This window comes from Branchiostoma lanceolatum, chromosome 16, assembly GCF_035083965.1.
Source record: "Branchiostoma lanceolatum isolate klBraLanc5 chromosome 16, klBraLanc5.hap2, whole genome shotgun sequence".
Lineage (NCBI taxonomy): Eukaryota > Metazoa > Chordata > Leptocardii > Amphioxiformes > Branchiostomatidae > Branchiostoma > Branchiostoma lanceolatum.
Genome location: NC_089737.1, coordinates 13,492,165 through 13,514,801, shown reverse-complemented (window position 1 = coordinate 13,514,801; position 22,637 = coordinate 13,492,165). Strand labels below are relative to the sequence as shown.

Sequence of the window (22,637 nt, the reverse complement as noted above, 5' to 3'; positions counted from 1 at the left end):
TTAAGAAGTTGAGGGTCCGCCGATTTAAGGAATTGGTTTGATGTTGGATGTCTTGTACAGGCAATGACCATATAACCTGTTCTTAACGTTGAGATGTTATTTTGATGCTTAGGAATAAAGATGTGCACTTTTCCTTTTTTTCTGCTGGTCTTATTTAATTGTATTTGTAACCTTGTTTCTAGACGCTCTGTACATTCATTGTCTTAACGTCGTTTTAGGCGGCTATAACAAGTAATACATACATGTAGATCCCGAGAACTGGGTGCCTTAGTGGATTTGGTACTGCTCCCCCCACCCGAGGTGTTGATGGCTCCTGAGGGCGAAGTCCGAAGTATGCCAACAAACTACCGAGCCACGTTATGTGGATTTAGTCACAAGAAATGCACGCTCCTGATCGGCTGAGGGAAGACGCCCGGGTTCTGACAAAATTGAGTTCTTTCACTTCCATTTAGAAGAAAGAATAAAAGAAACCCTGCAAGTCATTATGATGTATACATGATATAAATATACCTGCAAAATTATCTTGAGGCAAAAAGGAAAGTTCCTTCGTAATATAGTTTGCACGCAGAATTGTCTTACTGATTTCCAACACCATGATTTTCTATGAACTTGCATGTCTAGCAAAAGTGTTGTCACACGGTTGTGCGTATAGATAACCTTTATGAATTCTTCTAATGCAACCAAAACCTTTTTACCTACAAAGGTTTAATTAACTTGTCCACTCCCTTCGTCGGAATTAAGTAAACCCTACTACTCCTTGTCGCATGGTGGCATTGCGGCAAGAAGAATGTGATCTTAAATGTGCCTTTTGGTTCTATAAGAAAACTTTTACCTTCAAATGACTTACCAAGCCGATGGAAGCTATTCATGTACCTAAATGTTTGAACCCACATAGCCTCTTCAATCATTGGATAAATAGCGCCACATATCTGTCTCCAGAAAAGGCGAAAAGATGTCGAGCCCCAGCGCGCCCATACGGAGAGTCTAAGACGGATAAGGCGAACTCTAATCCCGGCTCTCTCGTGTCATTTCTATCCTATACTCGATTTACAAGGAGACCGGGTTATGGCCTGTGCAGTGTGTGTCGATTCCAATGCTCTCGACCGACCTTCTTCCGAACAAACTTCTCGGGACAACCCGAAACAGTCTTTCGATGACCTCTCGCCGCCTCCAACGCCTCTGCTGAGGAAGAACTCGCTCGAGCTCGATCAGCCGGTGCTGCAGAGCAGACGCCGAAGACTTCGCTGGCTCTGGAGTCGCACCGGCAAGCGAGAAGATTGTCGCACCCCTACAGACGAACTCATCAGCCCGGGGGAGCTGGAAAGAAGGTTCTTAGCCAGATACGACTCTCGAAGTCCGTCTACAGCATCACCTTCACCTTCAAGGGTAAGTGTTATGAAACAATGTCGAAAGAAATGCACAGGAAAATATATCGTTTACAGAAAGCCATTAATCAAACGTAACTGACATCACAAGTGGCATCGGCATGTGAATGGAACTATTAGTTGCTTACGAAAATTGCAGCGGAATTAGTTTATTTCGTGAATGTGACCGAAAAGCTACTCTTTATCATAACTCTAATAGTAGTTTTCTAAGTATGATAGTTTTCTGTTTTCACTAGATTATAGTCGATGTTTGGCATCATGGATTGCGCATGACGAACATATGACGTAATGTATGTTTACATAATTTTCACATATTTGAATTCTACATTACAAGCATCAATACCAAATCATGTTAACGACACAAAGGCTTGCTTGACATTGCTGTCATATACAAGGCAGCACTTTTGTGTTCCCATTTCATGAATTTTGTAACAAATCAAGAAGGCATAATTTATAACAGGCTACAACTATGGAAGCCATATTTTACTTTGCCAACTAAACTGTAGCACGTGATGTCACAGCGGTCAATAATATTCCCTAAAGTATCTCCAATGACGTGCTTGATCTTATTTTGTCCTGTTTTTCAACTGAGTTTGCCGTCATGTATGATGATAAACGTGTCTATACAGCCATTTAAAGCTAGAGTATCCAATTAATGACGTACTATTTCCTATTAAGAACGTCACTATAGTTCACCTTGACACCAGAAAGCAACAAAATTACATTCTGGCCTGAGGCTATTGGTGGGATGATTCTGTCAACAGTGCAACTTTTTCTATTGCAGACAGGATCACCCTGTAAAAGTGCAAATTTTTCTACTGCTGACAGGCTCATCCTGTCAACAGTGCAAATTGTTCTACTGCTGACAGGATCACCCTGTTTGCAGTGCGAATTCTTCCAATGTTGACAGGATGATCCCGTCAATAGGCATTCTCGTCATGATTTTGTTGTTTATGGCAGCCGCAAAACGTCCATGCTGTAACAGTCGTGAATAGCTATATTGGTCTTTTACGACATAACGAACCTGCGATTACGTCAGAAATTCATTGTTCCATTAAAATGTATTTTTCTATTGATGTGTTGTAATAAATTTTGAAATAAATTGTATTTTGTAATTATCATTTCGTTATTCGTCTACTAGTAGTTGCTTTTTTAATAAGAGTCATGACAAGGAACAATTTTCCTAAAAGGAGTTAATATCACAATAAAGGGAGATTGATAATGCTCACAAAATGACATTCGCTCTTCAAAACATGTTATCTTATGAAAGTCAAGGAAACGATCTGACGGATGTAACCCGCAAACCTCTACAAACTTATGAATGATCATTTGACTATGGGTAACAAGTTAGACAACAGGACACAAAAACAACATAGGAAATATTGAATACCACCGCCCTTCCCCCACCCCAATCCATATATGAAAGAAAGCAAAACTAAGCTAAACATATACGTATTTGCTTTTAACGAGTTCCTTGGTGGTCCAGCTGTTCTGATATACTCAGTTGTTTAGACTGCGGCAAAACGGCACGTTTTTGCGCTCAACAGTGTTTTCTCTATGAGAAAATTACGGAAAACCGTCATGGTTGAAATTTATGACGAACGAAACTACGAAAAAAAGGGATCTAATTCCTCTGATTGCTTTAACATCTGGATATGTTCCAAATGTTGATGATTGGCTAATGACCTAATTAACATGCACACGTCACTTGACCGCATATGGCGGGAAATGTAACGATGTTTTTGTAAGAAATATGATCGGTGCACTCATGAATACTCCACCATGGGGCGTTGCTATTTTCAGCCACTAGATGGTGGGAGGGGGGTCGGTATCCTAAAGATAGAAATTTTGGAAACATGACAACTAAGGATTCTATGTCAGCATAGGGAACGGTAGGTACCATCTCTCTACTTTACACCCTATTTCTTATACGCAAAATCTCAACCATGTCCCAAATTGTTCAGGTAGAATTCGTAAGAATGTACCACAAGAAACTTGATTGACGTGTGACCGAATTTGGGAGTTGTGTTGACGTTGAATTAGGGCACTTTGGGGAGAAAGTGCTCTATGGTCTATTCGTAAACGTGCGTTTTGTAACAGAGCAACTAAACAATAGATTATGTTTGTTATAGATAAATAGTACAATGCTTTATGCTGGTGATCGCAGAGTCGACTAGTGTAATCATGTTTGTGTATTTCCTGTCTTTAGTTTGAGAAAGATTGCGTTTTTTATATCCGATTCTGAAACTATCGATTTTTGCGCATCTGTGCTGTCAGTTTCCCCGTCCCCTGGGAATGCGTGGAACGTCATTTCAGAATACCATCTGTATGGATGTATCATGTTCAACTCGGGTGCAATCGTGTCCCAACCTCGCAACGTTCTGACAATGCTCAACCACAAAACCGAAGCAAAAGTCATGAAATTGTCGACCATTTCTAGTTGAAGAGAGTGGGTTCATACTATAGGCAAGGGTATATAGAGGGCGTATACTGCTGGTATTTTCTCAGCACAGGGCTTGTTTTCCGTATCGGGTATCGGCCGTATACGGATAGGGGGTGAGGCGTGGTGAATACACCATAGGAGGGGGCCGTATGGTATTTCTAAATTTATGCAAAACAAACGATCTAATATCATCAGGGAAACTACTTTCTGGGACAGGCAATCCAGGCCTTCTTGAATACTGAAATTCGTTCTAACCAGCTGCAGACACAAACTCTTAAAGAAAAAGAATAGAAAGTGGAAATAATAGTTGTATTTCTCTCCTATCGTTCAAAGAGGGATTGGTGAACGTTTTATATTACTGTGTCTCTTCGGTCTACTTTCAGTCATGCAACACTTTCATTGTTTTTGGTTTCATGACTAGAGTAATCATTATGTTATTTGTGTATTACGTTTGTTACATTGGGAGGCTAGCAAAATGCCATTATCAAATATTCCAGCCCCTTATATTAGAATTTCCTAATGCCTCTAATTATTAGTCAATTTTAGATAGTTGCAGGAATCTGATTTATGGTTACAGGAAGTCATGCAGTTTATTTATCATAATGTGAGGTCAAGGTTAAGTTCTTTTCAAGTGGGTGTAAAACGCGTCATCGTCGGCAAACGACAAACAGCCTTACGCATACAGCGTGCATGTAATTTAGCAATCTATATCAGAAAAATATTTCTTGTCATTGTATACTGACAGATTGGTGCATTACTACAACATTTACGTATGTAGAAGGATCCTTTGTGCGAATATCTTCAAAGCTTACGATTTGTATTTACTTTCTTTCTGATCGTATTTTCGAACCAAGATGGCGGACGAAGAGGACGAGTTGGAGTTCGAAGAGTTCGGTGGCTGGGCAGCAAATGGGCCGGCCGAACGACCCTCGGCACCCGGGCCTGAGAGGCCACACGCCCCCGAACCGGGTATTGAGTTAATGAACATTATTTTTCAACAATCGTACATGGTACAATTTATGGCAACAGCTTTTAATCAACAAATAGAACTACAAGATATCATAGTCACTATTGATGATTTGGTCTCGCTTTTGGATTGAAGTATTAAGACATTTACGTATATACCATGTAGGCGAATATAGAAGTTTGGACATGACAACAATACATACGTCATACATGGGAAAATATCGTTCTGTGTACCAGATTGGGTGAAGTTTCTCTTAGTTAGTGGTAACATCACTTCTCTCTGTTCCTTTACTGTAAGAAGGACAAGTCATCACAAAATGACATTTATCTTCGATTTTTTCATGACCTGTGGGACACAGTCTCTGAATTGATGGTATGATGTGGTGTCGACCCTTTTCACTTTGTAGACAATGTGCACTGATTCCCAGTTTTCTTGTAGGTATGTCTCCTTCGCCCGAACCCGTCTCCGCCTTCGGCCCTCCCCGCCCCGAAGCTCCACCGCCGATGGAGACCAACGGACCTGCGCAGGCCCCGGATGTAGCACAGGCCCCGGATGAAGCACAGGTCCCGGATGAAGCACCCAGTGCGCCTGCGCCGGCTGAGACCGAGGCTCCCGCTGAAGAACCCTCAGCACCCGCCGAAGAACCTTCTCCACCGGTATCTGAGGAAACGCCTGTAACGGAAGACACTAGACCCCCTCCTCTTGAGGAACAACCCGCCGAAGAGCCGGAGAAGAAAGAAGAAGTGCATGAAGAGGAGATGGAGGAAATGGACGAAGTTGCCGGAATCTACGAGGCGAAACAGAAGGAAGAGGAGGAGAAGAGGAGAAAGGAAGAGGAGGAAAAGGGAGAAGACAAACTATGGAAGACCAGGGTCTGTATTCGCAATTCTTTTTTTCCAGTCTTTTGTATATCCTGAAAAAAAGAAAAAAATGTCGTAATGTTGTTGTAGCAAAAAATTTGTAGACCTTAGAACAAGTAGTATATGCGATACGCCAAACTCCACATGTTGATTTATTCATATACTTGTACGTAGATCTATCAATTTATCCGCTTGTTTGTTCGTAGTTGTAGAAGGCCTTTCGAAAGTCCCTTGTTGTGTCAGTAAAGATTTTATTTCAAAGATAACTTCATTCACTCGTCTGAGAATAATGTGGTCTTTGAATTCTGCATACTCTCTGCCCTGCAGGATGACCTGAAGTTCGAGCTGCTAGAGGCCGCGGTTACCGGGGACATCATGACTGTAAAGGACATCGTGCAGCGGGGGATAGACATCAACGGCGGGGACGAGGTAAGGAGTCCTTAACGTGCGGACCAACACATCTGGAATCTCGGTAGCCTTGAGTCCAGCCTTGTTAGCTTTGGCGGCTACAGACGTTAGGAGAGGGCCAAAGCTAACAAGGATAGACTCCAGGCTAGAATCTGGGCACAGGCCATAATGTAAATGCTTGCGATCATATTATCGGCATGCACGGCATTTAATTTTTTTTATGATTTCATTTCATTTACTTAATATAGTTCATTTTCTTTTCGACATTACCAAATAGCAACAATTAATGAAGGCAAATGCAAATGTACAATTAAAGAACCGCTACTTACATGTATATACCCTTTGTACAGTTCATTCCGCTAGCTGTAGACAGCGCTAGTTAACAATAAAAACGACGTCGCTTAGACAATATTTTGTTGCTCGAAAAAAAAAGTTAGATTAAGTGTAGTTTCCATAGCAATATTAAAATGAAGGAGTAAAGCTACATCACCGTATACCGAATAAATAGATGGCGTGTTATATGATTCACATTGCAAAATTCCTGAGTATGTATGAGTTTTACATTAGTCGATTATGCTAATGAGCCGTTATTTTTATATGGTTTGTCATTGTATGTCCTTTGTTGATCATTCATTTGTGTCTATTTGTTCGTTTGTTTGATTGTTTGTTGCTACACTTGTTACTCCTTTCTTTACCTAACACATTTCTTTTGATGCTTCAGGGCTGACGCAGCATTTTCTCAACAGGGTTCTATACCATCTAAAGGCTTTTGGGCTCATGCATGATGCGAACTAAACTATCATATAGGCTTATATATTGCGAGATTATGAAGCTGCCTTAGTCTTTATCTACGTACACTTGCTTGTACAATCGCGCTTCATAACTAATGCTTTGATTCTCGCACTTTTCAGTGACGCCCACGTCACCTTCTCACTTTTTTTAAGGGGACAGCACTTGAGCGCTCAATGAACATCATATTGCCAAGTCATATTTGCCTTGCATATATGCGTCAGGAAACCGCTTCATCGCCTAGTAGTGCAGCTAGTGCAGCGAATGCTTTCAGCGAGTTGTTTCGTTTCACTTAGGCTTTAAGCTCGCTAGCGCTTTGGCATAACGCTTTCGGTAACGCTTTCGAAGTCAAATATAGCACCTTGCACGCGCGTAGCGTTATCAGAGTCATTGAGACAAAAATACTAAAATGCTGCACTGAATAACTATTCCTACCTGTCAACCTTTCACGCAAAAAGTACAAGCAATGTAATAAACATTTCACTTTTCCAACGTTCTTTGACCACTTTCATTCACGACCTCATCTATAGTTCCAAAGGAACGCCTTGCACAGGTCGGCTTGCGAGGGACACATGCGCATCGTCAAGCATTTGGTAGTCAGCGGCGCCAACGTCGATACGAAGGATAAGGTAAGCTGCGCGGAGCGCTACTGCGCAGGTATAGGCTAGCGAGCAGTGACCAATCAGCAGGCGCGATGGGAAGTATGTTCACATTATGACGCTTCTGACGTCATTCCTCTGACGCAATATTGTCTGGTTCGTACTATCGTATCATTCTATGTGGCACAAATCAATTATACAAATAAAAAATACTTTTCGCCCATGTTTCTTAGAAACCGATCAAGGGAAACTGTCAAAGGAATGACGTAACGTCTTGTGATTTGCTAACGACTTGTTTTGATTCTCCATGGCAACAGTCACGTGACGAAGATGCTACAACACAACTGTGAGTATCGATAGAATATCCAGAGTAGATTGCTCACGTTATATAAGTGCTTTGCTTGCTTCTGCCGTGCACAGTTCCAAAGGAACGCCTTGCACAGGTCGGCCTGTGAGGGACACATTCGGATCGTGAAGCATCTGGTCAGCAACGGCATCAAGCTGGACAGTTCAGACAAGGTGAGGTAGAGGAGAATTAACCAAGCTGCCCGCTTTGCAATATCCGCTGATCTACGTTTTACATGTTATGGTCCAACAGGGACATCGTAATCTATACAAAAGTTACAAAACTGTAGTCTCTACCAGACTAACCGCGCCGGGTATAGGGAGAATATTTGCCGTGGGACTTTGACCATGGAGGGTTTCATTCGCAGCCTATTTGACCCTATCTCCGTAGCCGACTCCCTTCATACAATTGGCTCTATTTGGCAAATTTCTACTATTCTCCCAGCGACCCGCGGAGACTGGTAGAGGCTAACAAACTGTTCACAAAACGTATCCAGTTGCTTGTCAATGAGTAACCTTTGTTATAAAGTACCTCATGACCTGGATGTCTAACCTTCATCGCAGAGTCTATCTTACAACCGTTGATAGTTCCATCAGGTTTCATCGATTGCCACAAGACGTAAGTCACAGATGATGTCTGTCTACAAACTTCTTTTAAGGCGACCGTCTTTATCTTTAAAAAAAGGCCACGATTTGCAATGCTTTAAGTTGTTTTGCCTTCTAGTTGTGTATGAAAAAAATTGTGTGACAGTAAAGAACTTGTATTCTGGTGAACCTCATTGTTTTACCAGTAAATATAAGGACGAAAGTCTAACGTTTTGTTTCAATTCTAACTGAACGGACGTAACTGAACAGATTTGAAACATACACTGTATCTTGTATTTCTCAGAATAGTATGTCTAAAGTCTAGCTAAAGTCTAGCTGCTAAAGTCTAGCTAGTGTGTCTAAAGTCTAGCTAATAGACGAAAGTATAACGTTATGTTTCAATGCTAACTGAACGGACGTAACTGAACAGATTTGAAATATAGACAGTATCTTGCAATAATGTTTAGACTAGCACGATCTCTAGATCTAATAAGCATTTATCAGAATAGTTCGTCTTTCATTATGGACTGAACGTTAATGATTAAAACTCTAAACCCTTTTTCAGCTGGGAAGTAGCGCACTCCACTGGGCCACCAGGTTTGGCCGGAAACCCATCGTGGACTACCTCATCGACAACGGCGCCAAGATAAATGCCAAGGACAGGGTGAGCAATCATAAGTGTCAAGAAAATAGGTCGATTTCTTTAATAAAGATAGGGAACATAATTCTTTGATTATTCAAATGAACATACGAGACACTAACTCTGTGGCTCAATGTAGTCGAGGATGTGGCATCACGACAATTGTCTAGGCTACATATGATATTGAGTAATTATTATCAATATCAAATTGAGAAGTAATTGTGATGACTAATGTTCTAGGTATATTCGACCACTTAGCTTCGATTAACGAGAACATTAGATTAACCGTGAAACATCGTGCGACTGAAAGGCTAGATTGACGCACCTGCATGTTGTCATCAGCTTCAACGTTTAATTACGTAACTCAGTATCAGCTTGTAAGCCTCATAGAAACCCCTCCATATTAGTACGAGGCCATTTCGTGCAGTGATAATGTATTTTCACCTCCTGTTACGAGTAAAATGTTAATCTACGTACTTTTTTTATGTTTCCCAGAGCGGAGCTACACCGTTGCACGTTGCCGTGCGTGTAGGCTGGTGGCCTGACATGGTGGAAAAACTGCTGGACCGAGGAGCGGAAATTAACTGCAAAGATTGGGTAATTATGATCAGAAAATTGTCAATCTTTTCTCAACTTTCTCACTAGAAGTACTCTCCAAGCAGAGGAGGGATTCCTGTTGGTTTTTGACGTGTTTTATGCGTTTTTGTCGGGCTTTCTACTTTGTCAGACCAAAAGAAAAATGACAAAGTAGAAAGCCCAACAAAAACGCCTAAAAACTCGTCAAAAACTAGCCGGGACCCCTCCTCTGCATGTTTGGAGAGTAACTGGAAGTACATAAGAAGTTCACTGATTTAGACCTCTTCGATGCGATTAGTATTATATGCTGAATTTCGTGTACCGCTAACCCCTTGTTTTGCACGTTTCCTGTTACAGGAAGGGGACACGCCCACCCATGACGCGGCAAGAATGGGTAGAAACAACATCCTGCGGATCCTCATCAAGAGGGGAGCTGACATCAACATTAAGAACTTTGTGAGTTAATGTTTGTACTTTTCTTGATACTATGCTTTACAGTGCTATAACTTTTATTACTTCGCCATATCAAAAAATAGCAAATTTTAGAAATCCGTCACAAGTTATTTCTCATGGTTAAAAGCTTCAATTTCATTCCAACGTTAAACTTAAGATATAGACTCTGATCCTAATGAGTACCCGATTGCCTATACCACTTGAATGTACGAAAGTGTACATGTGACGTGAGCTATTTCAATAGGTCAAAGGTGGGCAGAAGTCAGTATTGTCCCCCGACCATGTTCAATGCAGGTTTGTTGTCCCTGATGGGGATTAACTCCTCACAAAAAGACTGTTCTGTTTTACCTCCGACTCAATGGGCGCTGCCATATTGATTTTTTACGTCATGGGTCGGCCATGTTGTTTCGCCATATTTGTGAGCGTTGCATTATGGATTCTTATTGTCAATTCTACTAGGACAAATACCAGCCCTTCGACATGACAAAGGAGTGGCAGCTGGAGACGAGGGACTGTCTGACAACCGCGATGGAGGTCGGGAAGCTCAAAGAGTTGATGGCGAAGAAGGACAAGGGCATGTCTCTGAACCAACGCTGAGAAACATCTTTAAAAAGAACAAGCTGCCTACAGGTCCAGCACCACAGGGGATTGTGGGTAGGGTCAGAGGTTAAGGCGACTTAGAGTCAAGTGAACAGCACGACAAAAGAACTATTCACTTAAATGACATAAAATTTGACCCTAGACCACAATGCATCAAGACTGCACATGCTCACATGTTACTGCCACCTCAGAACTTTGAGGTGGCAGTAACATGTTAAGTCCAAGCATGCTTTGAACTGGGCTTACTGCTGCTGCCCCATGATGATTTCCGCATGCCCCATATCACATATTCTTTACTTTGCTTTCAGCCTTAATGGATGGAAACTCGTTGAAGGAAAGGTTTCACAAACGTACAACTCAAATGTTAATCTTATTATCTTCACTCTGAGATATTGAGATCATGTTATGATTTCATATGTATTACATACTTGTCAAAAGACAATGGGGAAAGTAAAATATATGCAGATTGAACATCATATCTAGCATTGGCATCAGCCTGTTTAAGATATAGATATACTGGTAAAATCGTTCCACAAAAGATGGACATTATTTTAGGATTTGTAACGTTTATCTATTACTGATTAGACATGAAACACAAATAAGATACTGTAAGTCCTGGCCAGTGTAGTGAAAAGCATCAAGTCAACAACCAAATCAATTGAACTTTTCAGGATGAACGTTTAGCAGGTTGGTCTTTTATTACATTTAAAGACATGTACCCTATACAAAATTTCTCGTATTTTATCATCGTAAGCATGATACCATACAAAACACGTGGTCTCACAATATAAATGTATAATTTTTATCAAGAAGTATCATGATAAGTTGCTCTTTAATTATTGATTTCTAACTCGTTTTCAGAGCATGGAAGATGAAATTGTCTCTATCTTTCAAGATCATTCAAAGGAAATAAATGCACTTGTACTTTTGATGCATGATTCGTATCAATATAAGAAGCTACAGATTCAACATCCTGTTACTGTGAACTTGGCACCATTCAATAAATACCATTGTTATCACGTAGTTAATTGTTACTTGTCTATAGATTATACTTTGCAAACATATTAAATCATTGTACAATATAATCACATCATATTCATATTATTGCACAAATGGCTAGTTTAATATCTAGATGTCCTTATCTAATACCCCTGTACTCTAGAGAAAGTATTTCTTAAGACGATTCGAACCCGGGGCCCATTTAGAGATAATCGAAGCTTGCCGCCATTTTGTTTTATGTCAGTAACGACTTTCCTGACGGACCGCATCCAAACGCTATCGGTGGTTTAAAATATTCGAACTATTATAACTTGGCCTGCTCGTTCTCGTGCTGTAGAAGGGAGCGATTGATGTCTTTGATTTCCTTGCAGCCTGAAAGAAGAAAAAATGACATTAAGCATCAAAATGTTTCACTTTTGAAAAGAAAGACATTTTAATACTACGAAATAAGAACTCAAAATTAGTACAGTATTGATCCCACCTGATAGAGCCATGGCCAGACTCAGCTCATCTTTAAGAATCTGTAGAACATGATGCACACCTTCTTCTCCCTATAGAATGTAGTGAAATATGTAGTAATCATACATTCATATCAAGTCCTACCTACCTAATTGCCATACGCACGTTAGTGTGTTGCGTTTTAGTAAACACTGGTCATATGTCATGAATGGATAGATGTACAAATGTTATTTCTATGTCTTAGAGGGTACAAAACTGTTACTACTATGGGCTCCTTCAGTCAGTACTGATCAACGTGAAAATTTGAGAGCCCCAAACTATGACATGCAAAATGAGATGCTCAAGAAAAGGTTTGAGAACTACTGCCAACTTTTCTTTTCCTGTTTTTGAAGTTATGAATTGATTCAAACTTTGAATGGGCATTACTGTAACAACGTGTTGGTATTATTAATAGTACATAAGAGAAAGAGAGAAAGAGGGAGGAGAGAAGAGGAAGAAAGAGACAGACAAAGGCAGAGAGAGAGAGAGAGAGAGAGAGTGTGTGCTTCCCTTCAGTTCAAACTCACGCTGTGTGCCATTCCCCAAAGCGGCGGTCTCCCCACGAAGACAGCCCGGGCGCCCAGAGCCAGGGCCTTCATGACGTCAGTTCCGGTTCGGACCCCTCCGTCCATGTACACCTCCACCCGACCGCGGACTGCCCGGACAACTTCCGGTAGAACTTCGATCTAATACATATTTAAAGTGTAAAGAGGCAATTCATGATGATACATGGTAGATTATATAGTACAAGAACGTAAGCAGTAATCAATGAACCAATGAACCAATCAATCAATTGATCGGTTCCCCGAAGCTCACCGTATAGCCCGTACACTGTCCACCTGCCTCCGTGCCTACAAGTATCGAAATTATCAACCAAGGATTGGTGTGTTCAAAAACTAGTACTTTTCTAGTAAAGTAATAATTTGAACACATTAATCATTGGTTAGAGTGGAACTCGTTGCCACCAATTACAGTAGATAGCTTTGAACGACGTTTGCAGTCAGCTGTGCAAAGGTTACGTATGACAGGTCGTTCAGTGTAAGTATTACTAGCATACCGTGGCCGGCACGCTGTCCAACTGCCTGCCTCCGTGGTTCGACACCCAGACAGCCTGGACGCCATGTTGGACCGCTAGCTCCGCGTCCTCTGACGTCATAATGCCCTTCAGCACGATAGGCATGCTGGTCACGGACTGGAACCACGCGATGTCCTTCCAGGACAGCGATTGGTCAGTCGCATCGGCCGGAAAGGCATATTTTTTCTGAAAACACCATCAACAGCAACATTAATCTTTGATAATACTTTGATCAATGATAACACAAGGATTTGAGGAACAAAGCTTGTCGTTATGACCATGTAGAATTTATTGAGAGAAGAATAGGAAGAGCCAGGGATGGGTAGATAGATACAGAGACAGAGAGACAAGCAGAGTGACAAAGAGTAACATGCAGAGGAGAGACATACACAAAGAGGGAAGGAGGGAGAGAGAAAGAGAGCGAAAGCGAGAGAGAGAGAGAGAGCAGTACTGCAACCGAGTTTAAAGGCTACGTATAAAGGCTTTATGTAGAAATTCGATTTTTTTTCTTTCAAAAGTTTCTGACTCAAACTTACCTGAAGCTCCTCCCCGAAGTTGGCAATCTTGATGTGCGGCGGCACGTGGAACCCGTCCCGTGTCATGGCCCGCCTGTTGCCGGTGAGAGGCACGTCTATGGTGATGACCAGAGCCTTGTAGCCGAGGCGCTCCACATGTTGGATCAGTCTAGCAATGTAAAAAAATGTAATCATATCAAGAAAAAACGCAATTCCCAAGTCCAGAGCGGAAAAGAGATTCATACTATGGCGACCTACATGCTCTTATTTGTAGAGCATATTTCAATCGATCAGCCATTTTAATTTTACATAATTCGTTGACAGACTGCTCAAATTTAACGTATAACTTAATCGGTGATCATGAATTCCACGTAAAGCGTAATTGGTGCCAAAATTTCGTGTGAAGCGAAGCCAGCATGCCGAATATAACATGTTTGTAATACGTAGCCCCAAATTTCTAAATCTACAAAAGAGCGTTGACGGAACATCTTGGGCACGTTACAACTACCTCCACACTCATGGATAGCAGTAGTCCGTTCTGGTATGAGTGGATGAAAACTTACAGTCCAGTCTTACACAGCGTGTACAGAACTGGCGTGTTACGCCTTTAGGCGGTTTAACGGTTATATGTGGAAAAAAACAAAACAAACGAGCAAACAAACAAACAAACGTTCCCACCTTTTCATGAAGTCCTTTTCTGGCGTGACGTACAACTGGAACCACTTAAGGGCCGACGGCGCGACGTCAACCAGCTCTTTAGGCGTTGACGTTGCGAACGTTGGTAACGTCATACATACGTTCATAGAAGCAGCAGCTACCAGAAAAAGGGAAAAGATAGCATATTGTATTTAAAAGAGTATATTCGCCTTTCTATACTGTCATATATATAAGCCAAAATAACTGACAATTAACCTGCTGTAATGCACGAAAAATACGGTAGGTGTCACAGGCATACATATACACGCAGCATGTCAGAAAGAAGGTTTTCTGTAACAGTGTCGATACAGAATGTAAAATAGTATACTAGTACACTGTATTCCACAGTTCTACGCTGAAGTCTTAGACATAAATCTTGCTGTAATACACAGGAAATACGATAGATGTCCCCAATCCCACGCAACCTGCAAATATGTAACGTTACATGTACTAGGGTGTCAGAAGCTAAATGAAAGAAATTGTTCACACAAATGATCGTGTTACAATGAAAATGAGTGACTTACCTTTCATGATACATAGAGACCCATCCTGCCAGGCGAGTCCATGTAGACCGGAGGGACTGATACCGATGGGCATGTCGACTTTCTCCCCCAGAATCGTAGTGGTTAGGTCCCGCGTCGACACATCACGAAGGAACCGTGGTCTTAGCCGGAGCCTAGAAAGTTGTGATACAATTATCAGCATAGATTTTGGGCCCGCCGTCCTATCAAATGGGTAATACATCGCACTGATAATGTGTAAAATTTAAATCTTAGAATCATGGAGCATTTTAGACTGCAAAAACTCTGTCTATCTAAAATATACCTATCTCTCTTTCTCTCTCTATATATATATGTGCACGTATTTCTTAAGGAAGAGATAGATATTTTTCTAAATTTTCAATTTACTGAATGTTTACATTATTGGCCCAAGCCTTTGTCTTGGGTACTGACCGTCGGAAGGCGGCTTGATTTTCCCTCAACGTCAGTTCGTCGTCTGCACCTGACGAGAAATAGTCCCAGACGCTTTTCGGAAGGTGCTTCCGCGCGTGGTCCTCATAGTCCTGAACACAGACCAACTTCCCGGCCACCATCTTGTGTCAGACGACATTTACTTATTGCGACGGATAGCTCAGAGGTTTTAGCACAGTTAAATGTGTCTCTTGTACCACTACTTTACCTTGCACCTACTGTGCATTAAATCAGGATGAAACCGGATTCTGGCTCAAGGCTTGGAAAGACGACCTGTACTGCTTGAGCTTGTGTCCAAAAATACTAGTGAACAGGATACTTGTTACCCTAGTTGAACTTTGACCCACTTACCGGGCAGACGCATTTAGTTATCCATTAATCAAACTGTTAGGAACAAACCAAAAAGAAGAGTAGGGGAAGTAAAGGGGTGTTAGGACTTTTTTAGGTCACAACATTTTTTTTGTGTACAGGTGCCACGAGAATTTTTGTCTCAAAAACTTTCTTTTTGTACAACGTTTATTTCCGCTGCCTACAGTCAAAGTGTCCCTGTATCAAAATCTAAAGTCAACACTTTTGTGCTACTGCCTTAATCAAGAACAAAAGGGAGATATCCAACCAAAACACGTTCCGTAAGTTGAACGGTAAAGTATCTGTTATCTTGCTTGTAATTACTACTTTGAACTGTGTTGTTTTGAAAGTAATAATATATAATGTAAAAACAAAGGATGAAATCTATTTATAACATTTGATGAACAATGGTGACATATTTCTGCAAAACAACAATTGATGTATGGTGTCAATGTGAATGCGTAATGTTTCCCTTTATGAAGTGACCTTTAAACAAGTGTGTAATTAGAATGTAAATAGTGCACGTGCTATCTACAAGACATATCAAAAGCCAAAAAAAGACAAGCTATTTGGCTCGCGGAAATATCTCTGTGTTTAAGATTATTATATCGGGTTTGTGATCATTGAGTTTACGAAATACCCACACTAAGCCAGCACGCAAACAATACAACCCATACAACGACTACACCTACCACCCTATGACACCTGCTATGACTTAGGCAATACTTGACATCATGAGGGAAAAGATCACAGAATGTGATGTAATATATATATATATAATGTTCAGTGTATGTATGCATAGTTACCCTATGGACCCGAAAGTTTAATAGGGCAGTACATTTTGTACTTGTGTTCCGGGGTCACAATATATTAATCCAGATTCTGGACGAATTTATTTGATATATTGATAAGATAAACGAATCCGTATTAACAATGGACAGTAAAAAGTGCTGGATGGCGTCAGTGGGTTAAAGGGGCGCGGGCCCGGGATTCGAACCCGCGTCCTTTGCATGGAGCGCTAGCAGTGCAAATTGTAACCAAAAGGTCGACGAAGTACCCACATGACTAAGCCAGCACGCTACTACCGGCTATACATGGGGTTATATACCTGCGGCCCTGTCGCCAGGCAACGCCTGACGTCATGCGGGCAAAGGTCACAGCAGCTGTAATGTTTATGACGTGTACTAGTACTTAGTGGTTTACATTGCGGACCAGGAAGATGATGCAGCAGATGAAATATCATTCTGGAAGGATATTGCTGATAAGATAGTAGAATTTGTGATGACAGTGGACACTAAAAAGTGCTGGATGGCGTCAGTGGGTCTAAAGGGGTGCGGGATTCGAACCCGCGTCCTTTGCATGTGCACTTGCACTGTAAATGTTAAGTTTACGAAGTACCCACACGACTAAGCCAGCACGTAAATGGTACCAATACAAGGACTGCTTATGTACACCTTAACCGCCCTACGTGACAACATGAGGGCAAAGGTCACTGAAGGTGATGCAATGTAGTTTGCACATATGGACCCGGAAGTCCGATCTTCAAGATGATGCAGTATTTGTACGAAGCAGAAACACTGTCACAAAAATCGTATATATGTTTTTAAAAAGGGACATGTTTTTTTATAAGGGGGCAAATTAAATCCACATATGTTTTGAAAATAGGGCCGTTTTTTTTAAATGGGGCAAATTAAATCCACATATGTTTTGAAAATGGCACATGTTTTTAAAAAGGGGGCAAATTAAATCCACATATGTTTTGAAAATAGGGCCGTTTTTTTTAAATGGGGCAAATTAAATCCACATATGTTTTGAAAATGGCACATGTTTTTAAAAAGGGGGCAAATTAAATCCACATATGTTTTGAAAATGGCACATGTTTTTAAAAAGGGGGCAAATTAAATCCACATATGTTTTGAAAATAGGACATGGTTTTTCTTATGGGTCATATCTTTTAAAACAATATGCATCTTAAAAATAACCAAAATGAGAATATGAGACGAAAAAAAAACATACACCATTTTCATTTTGTACCGTGTATAAGTTTATTCCCCAATCCAGGAAACCCACCGGTTTGCAAAGTGGTGCTTTCAAAATGGTCTATCGTTTCCGATTTACCCCCCATTTTGATAGTGGTGCTTTCCAGTTACGCCGATTTCAAACTGGTCGATTTCAAACTGGTCGATTTCAAACTGGTCGATTTCAAACTCCAAACGGAAATGAAATGACGTAAGTCGGAAATGACGTAAGTCGACGCTCATCGCCAGAGAAGCCACCAAGTATCGGTGATCGCTGTTTACGTCCTTGTTTTCACCGTCTTGTACGCGTTTTCTGATCAGCTACGTGTCCCCAGGATATACCAGGTTTGTGTTGAATTCAGACTATATAAAGTCTTGTTTGTTTCATAAATATGATTAAATTCGACTGGAAATGCGTGTTTTGTAATGACGCCAGATGGGGGAGGGGGGCATGAACTCGTACGAATACATGTTCACCACGCGTATACACCACCATTTGTTACTAGTAATAATGTTTTATCTGTGTGCATGTGCTTACATAATGGACACATCTAGACCTTCTGGTGAAACGGTGTTGCTTTCCAGGATAGTTGGCCATTCTTACGGGAAACTTCAAACATATACAAAGAAGAATGGTAGAAAGGTTGAGCCTCGTATGTGTATGCCTTGTTGCTGTGATTTATTATGTTATAATATTTGTGTGTATGATCTAAGGATAACAGTATGGCTATTTCTTGAGAGAAAAGAATTGTGTAATGAACGTGGCAAACATGAACACATGCTACATAATTTGATCCCAGTTTGCACATGAAAACATTTCGATTTAGTTACATTTTATTTATTCATCAGCTTTCACTGTTGCTCGTCAATATATGTGTATATTTTTTTTGTTCTTTGCTAGTTTTATGGACGCCAGCAATAAAGTGGCTGGGCCATATCTGCGAGTCAAGGACTGGAGTCAGATGCCACTAAGAACTGTTGACTCGGAGCGAAATTCTACAAGTCTGTGGAGCAGCTTCAACCTTCCATGGACATGTTAACTGTTTTTGTGTAACTGAAGACATTCAAATTTTTCAATGCAATTTCAGTAGGTGTATACATGATAGTGAACACTGTAACTAGTATAAGTATAAAGGTATGTACCATACGTTTGGTGTTCGGAACTTCCCCCTCCAACCCCTGCGTTTGACTTCACATCATTGCCTTGTCTAAGATTCAACTTTAGGCATGTAAGAAACCACGGTTTTCTTATATAAGTAAGGTTTTTATTGCACAAGAAAAATACTATTAGTGTTGTAGCCTTTTGCGTAGAATATGTTAACTATTATAGTGTAATTATTATTAAAAATCCATTTCCTGCAACTTCATGCCTCAGTCCGACTGATATGAGACACATGGGAAATCCCCCAAGTTCTTCTTACATATTGATGATAACTTTTACTCTACTAGTACATTGCATTGCATAGTACATTGAAGGTACAGCAGCGTTCTTCACTAAGCACAATCTTCATCTTCAATGGGAATGGAAAATACACTCCAAGGTCTATTCATATACTACAATGATGGATGTACATGTACAGTCTGTCACAAACTGAAAGTGACCAAAGCGTACATGTATATTGAAACACAAAGTGGTGAATTTTTGAATAAGAATAAGTATAATAAGAATAGGTAAGAAAGGAACTTGAGGAGAAACCCTTGCCATCTGACAAAGGATGAATATTGAACAATCTACAAAATGTACAATCTGCATGTGATTTTTTTCCCCGTCAATTAGGACATACAGACCATGCTTGTCCGTACAGTAAAAATACATGAGAACCTCTACACAACATCCCACTAACATTCACTGCATAGATACAACTAGATTGAAGAATCATAGCTTCTTATAAAGAGACTGAGTGTTGTGAAACATTACATGAAATGGATCAATTTTCATTTACATGTACTAGCTATTCATTCAATTCATTTACCCTGAGGAATCCAACACTTACAAAATATTCTACAATCATTTGCAAATACAAAAATTTTGTTCACATCAAACTTAATTATCTACAATATTATAAAGCACCAGGTTTATCAGGTACACATATTAAATAAGAACACATACTTCGATGTGCTTACAGATACTTGTATCAAGCAGGGATGAAAATCAACATGTTTTCATTGCTTCAGAAAGCACTAAACTGTCAATGTGTGTTGTTTCAAATACATTATAATTTATATACATATCCTTGGTTCAACCTTTGGTTGAAAGACTTTGACACATGCATGTGCATATGCATGACATTCATCCTTGTGTAGACAGCATGATGCATCAACAGCTACATTGTATGGTCATAGCACTCATAGGTGCTGTGTATATGCAGCAAGGGCTGGGAAAATCCCTACAGTGCCGATCCTCTGGAGCATACTATTAGTAAGAAACAAGGAAAATGCGTTCAAATGGACATAACAACAATTCCCAGTGGCAACAAGGTACGTTATTCAAAATGTCTAAAAAACTATGAATAATACGTGGTAAATTTACACGCTATGCATATTTTTTACAAACCTGAGAAAAACATGCCAGCCAGCAAGGACAAGTAATTTTAATCTTCGTCTGGAATCTGGATAGATATTCCTTTCAAACTAATGCACGATCATACAAATTTATACTCGCTAAGGTCTCTTAACAAACAGAATAAGAAACACAAATTTATTTTTGTGGCTTCCTGGGTTCGTATCAGACTACAAAAATCGTGTCCGAACTTGCACATGGTTGCGCCGGCCGTTCGCCCCCCTCCCCATTCCCCTCACTGACTACGGAGCAAAACTATCGCAAGTTTGTATATTTTAACAATTCATATCAACGAAAATTGAACCACATATCATATCATTGATCGTCTCAAGTTGTTAGAACGTAAAGTGAAGAGTTCCTCGATAGCTAGCTCGGCACGCAATTTGCGTAGTTTTGTAATCTTCCAAACGATACGGCTGCATTACGATTTACATTCTATAAAGTACCGATTAAACATGCAACTCTAAAATTATTACAACGTGAAAAAGTCAACACAAACCTGGTATATCCTGGGGACACGTAGCTGATCAGAAAACGCGTACAAGACGGTGAAAACAAGGACGTAAACAGCGATCACCGATACTTGGTGGCTTCTCTGGCGATGAGCGTCGACTTACGTCATTTCCGACTTACGTCATTTCATTTCCGTTTGGAGTTTGAAATCGACCAGTTTGAAATCGACCAGTTTGAAATCGACCAGTTTGAAATCGGCGTAACTGGAAAGCACCACTATCAAAATGGGGGGTAAATCGGAAACGATAGACCATTTTGAAAGCACCACTTTGCAAACCGGTGGGTTTCCTGGATTGGGGAATAAACTTATACACGGTACAAAATGAAAATGGTGTATGTTTTTTTTTCGTCTCATATTCTCATTTTGGTTATTTTTAAGATGCATATTGTTTTAAAAGATATGACCCATAAGAAAAACCATGTCCTATTTTCAAAACATATGTGGATTTAATTTGCCCCCTTTTTAAAAACATGTGCCATTTTCAAAACATATGTGGATTTAATTTGCCCCCTTTTTAAAAACATGTGCCATTTTCAAAACATATGTGGATTTAATTTGCCCCATTTAAAAAAAACGGCCCTATTTTCAAAACATATGTGGATTTAATTTGCCCCCTTATAAAAAAACATGTCCCTTTTTAAAAACATATATACGATTTTTGTGACAGTGTTTCTGCTTCGTATATTTGTGCTTTTGGGTTACAGATTCTAGATTTTTACCATAAGATAAACTAATCCGTAATGGCAGTGGACGCTAAAAAGTGCTGGATGGCGTCAGTGGGTCTAAAGGGGTGCGGGATTCGAACCCGCGTCCTTTGCATGAGCAGTGCAAATTGTAACCATTGTGTACGAAGTACCCACACGACTGAGCCAGCACGCTCCTGACAGTTGTACATCGGGTTATATACCTACGGCCCTGTCGCCAGGCAACGCCTGCGGGCAAAGGTCACCATGGCTGATGTAATGTTAAAGGCGTAGACACCTTGCGGTTTAGCGATATATTACAAGTTTCTTACTTACATGTACACTGTAGTTGCAATTTATGCCGCAATATTGCGTCAGATGACCTTAGCGCTATTCCACCGGATTTACATATGGGTGTTTGGGAAAAATAAATTCATCCGAGACCTGTTTAAAGACGCCAAATTAACCACAACTACACATAGAAAATGTTTTTTTTTTATCTGTTTCGAATGACACGTTATTTACATATGTATTAGATTCGATTCCGATATATCTTTAATTTATTTGTATGTCGTAATAAGTAAAAATCGGCACAACCCCCTATTGTCCTAATGGATTCCTCCATTCCTGCAGCACATATAAAACAGGACTCGGTCACAATGTTTCCGTGCTGGCTATGTCATGTGGGTACTTCGTACAAACAAAATGGCTCCATAAAAACCCTCCGACTGTTGCCAATCAGTCGACCCGGGTTCGATTCCTGATAGGGACTTCGGGTTTCGTTCCCAAAGAAAACCCATTGACGCAATCCAGTACTTTTTACCCTGCATGTTTTTTTCAGGAGTTTTGCCAAGTAAAGATATATTCTATATGTATGTTTTTCACAAGTTTTGAAAGTTACAAACATATTCTTTTTTCGCATGTTTTTACAGGGTTTGCAAAGCAAAGATATATATTCCTTTGTTGTATGTTTTTACGGGTTTTGCAAGGCAAAGAATATTCTATAAAATTTCTACGCGCGATTATTGGGCGCCGCCATGCCGCCATGTTGAATAATGACGTCATTGATTGGCCATCTTGGAATCTACTAATATCAAAGACATCTTGGAT

The 22,637-nt window shown here is 40.4% G+C and overlaps 2 protein-coding genes and 2 long non-coding RNA genes across 4 annotated transcripts; 2 read left to right on the top strand and 2 right to left on the bottom strand.

Annotated features, from left to right (window-relative positions):
• The first annotated feature begins 5,235 nt into the window (after positions 1-5,235).
• On the top strand, positions 5,236-11,740 carry LOC136421310 (ankyrin repeat domain-containing protein 1-like). The gene is made up of 7 exons (XM_066408519.1): positions 5,236-5,667; positions 5,983-6,084; positions 7,872-7,970; positions 8,947-9,045; positions 9,517-9,618; positions 9,955-10,053; positions 10,510-11,740. Exons 1-7 carry the CDS (start codon positions 5,236-5,238, stop codon positions 10,645-10,647), a joined length of 1,071 nt encoding a protein of 356 aa, XP_066264616.1. The 3' UTR covers positions 10,648-11,740.
• Positions 11,326-15,526, bottom strand: LOC136421485 (2-Hydroxyacid oxidase 2-like). Its single transcript, XM_066408812.1, has 8 exons — positions 15,387-15,526; positions 14,958-15,109; positions 14,416-14,551; positions 13,759-13,906; positions 13,205-13,408; positions 12,675-12,833; positions 12,131-12,200; positions 11,326-12,021 (listed from the first exon to the last, which is right to left on the bottom strand). The coding sequence occupies exons 1-8, from the start codon at positions 15,524-15,526 to the stop codon at positions 11,954-11,956; spliced, it is 1,077 nt and encodes a 358-aa protein (XP_066264909.1). The 3' UTR covers positions 11,326-11,953.
• A 1,789-nt stretch (positions 15,527-17,315) lies between these two features.
• On the top strand, positions 17,316-19,132 carry LOC136421308 (uncharacterized). Its single transcript, XR_010753424.1, has 2 exons — positions 17,316-18,115; positions 18,672-19,132. It is a non-coding gene; the product is annotated as an uncharacterized lncRNA (long non-coding RNA).
• LOC136421307 (uncharacterized) lies at positions 19,014-21,531 on the bottom strand. The gene is made up of 2 exons (XR_010753423.1): positions 20,830-21,531; positions 19,014-20,183 (listed from the first exon to the last, which is right to left on the bottom strand). It is a non-coding gene; the product is annotated as an uncharacterized lncRNA (long non-coding RNA).
• Between the last annotated feature and the right edge of the window lie 1,106 nt (positions 21,532-22,637).

Excerpts from the sequence above, each read along its gene's own strand:
- LOC136421310 (XM_066408519.1), top strand. The coding sequence starts at position 5,236 with ATGTCTCCTTCGCCCGAACCCGTCTCCGCCTTCGGCCCTCCCCGCCCC. Across the intron at positions 6,085-7,871 it reads ACATCAACGGCGGGGACGAG|TTCCAAAGGAACGCCTTGCA; the intron begins GTAAGGAGTCCT and ends TGCCGTGCACAG. Across the intron at positions 7,971-8,946 it reads AGCTGGACAGTTCAGACAAG|CTGGGAAGTAGCGCACTCCA; the intron begins GTGAGGTAGAGG and ends ACCCTTTTTCAG.
- LOC136421485 (XM_066408812.1), bottom strand. The coding sequence starts at position 15,526 with ATGGTGGCCGGGAAGTTGGTCTGTGTTCAGGACTATGAGGACCACGCG. Across the intron at positions 14,552-14,957 it reads GTCTCTATGTATCATGAAAG|CTGCTGCTTCTATGAACGTA; the intron begins GTAAGTCACTCA and ends TTTTTCTGGTAG. Across the intron at positions 12,022-12,130 it reads TCTGGCCATGGCTCTATCAG|GCTGCAAGGAAATCAAAGAC; the intron begins GTGGGATCAATA and ends TTCTTCTTTCAG.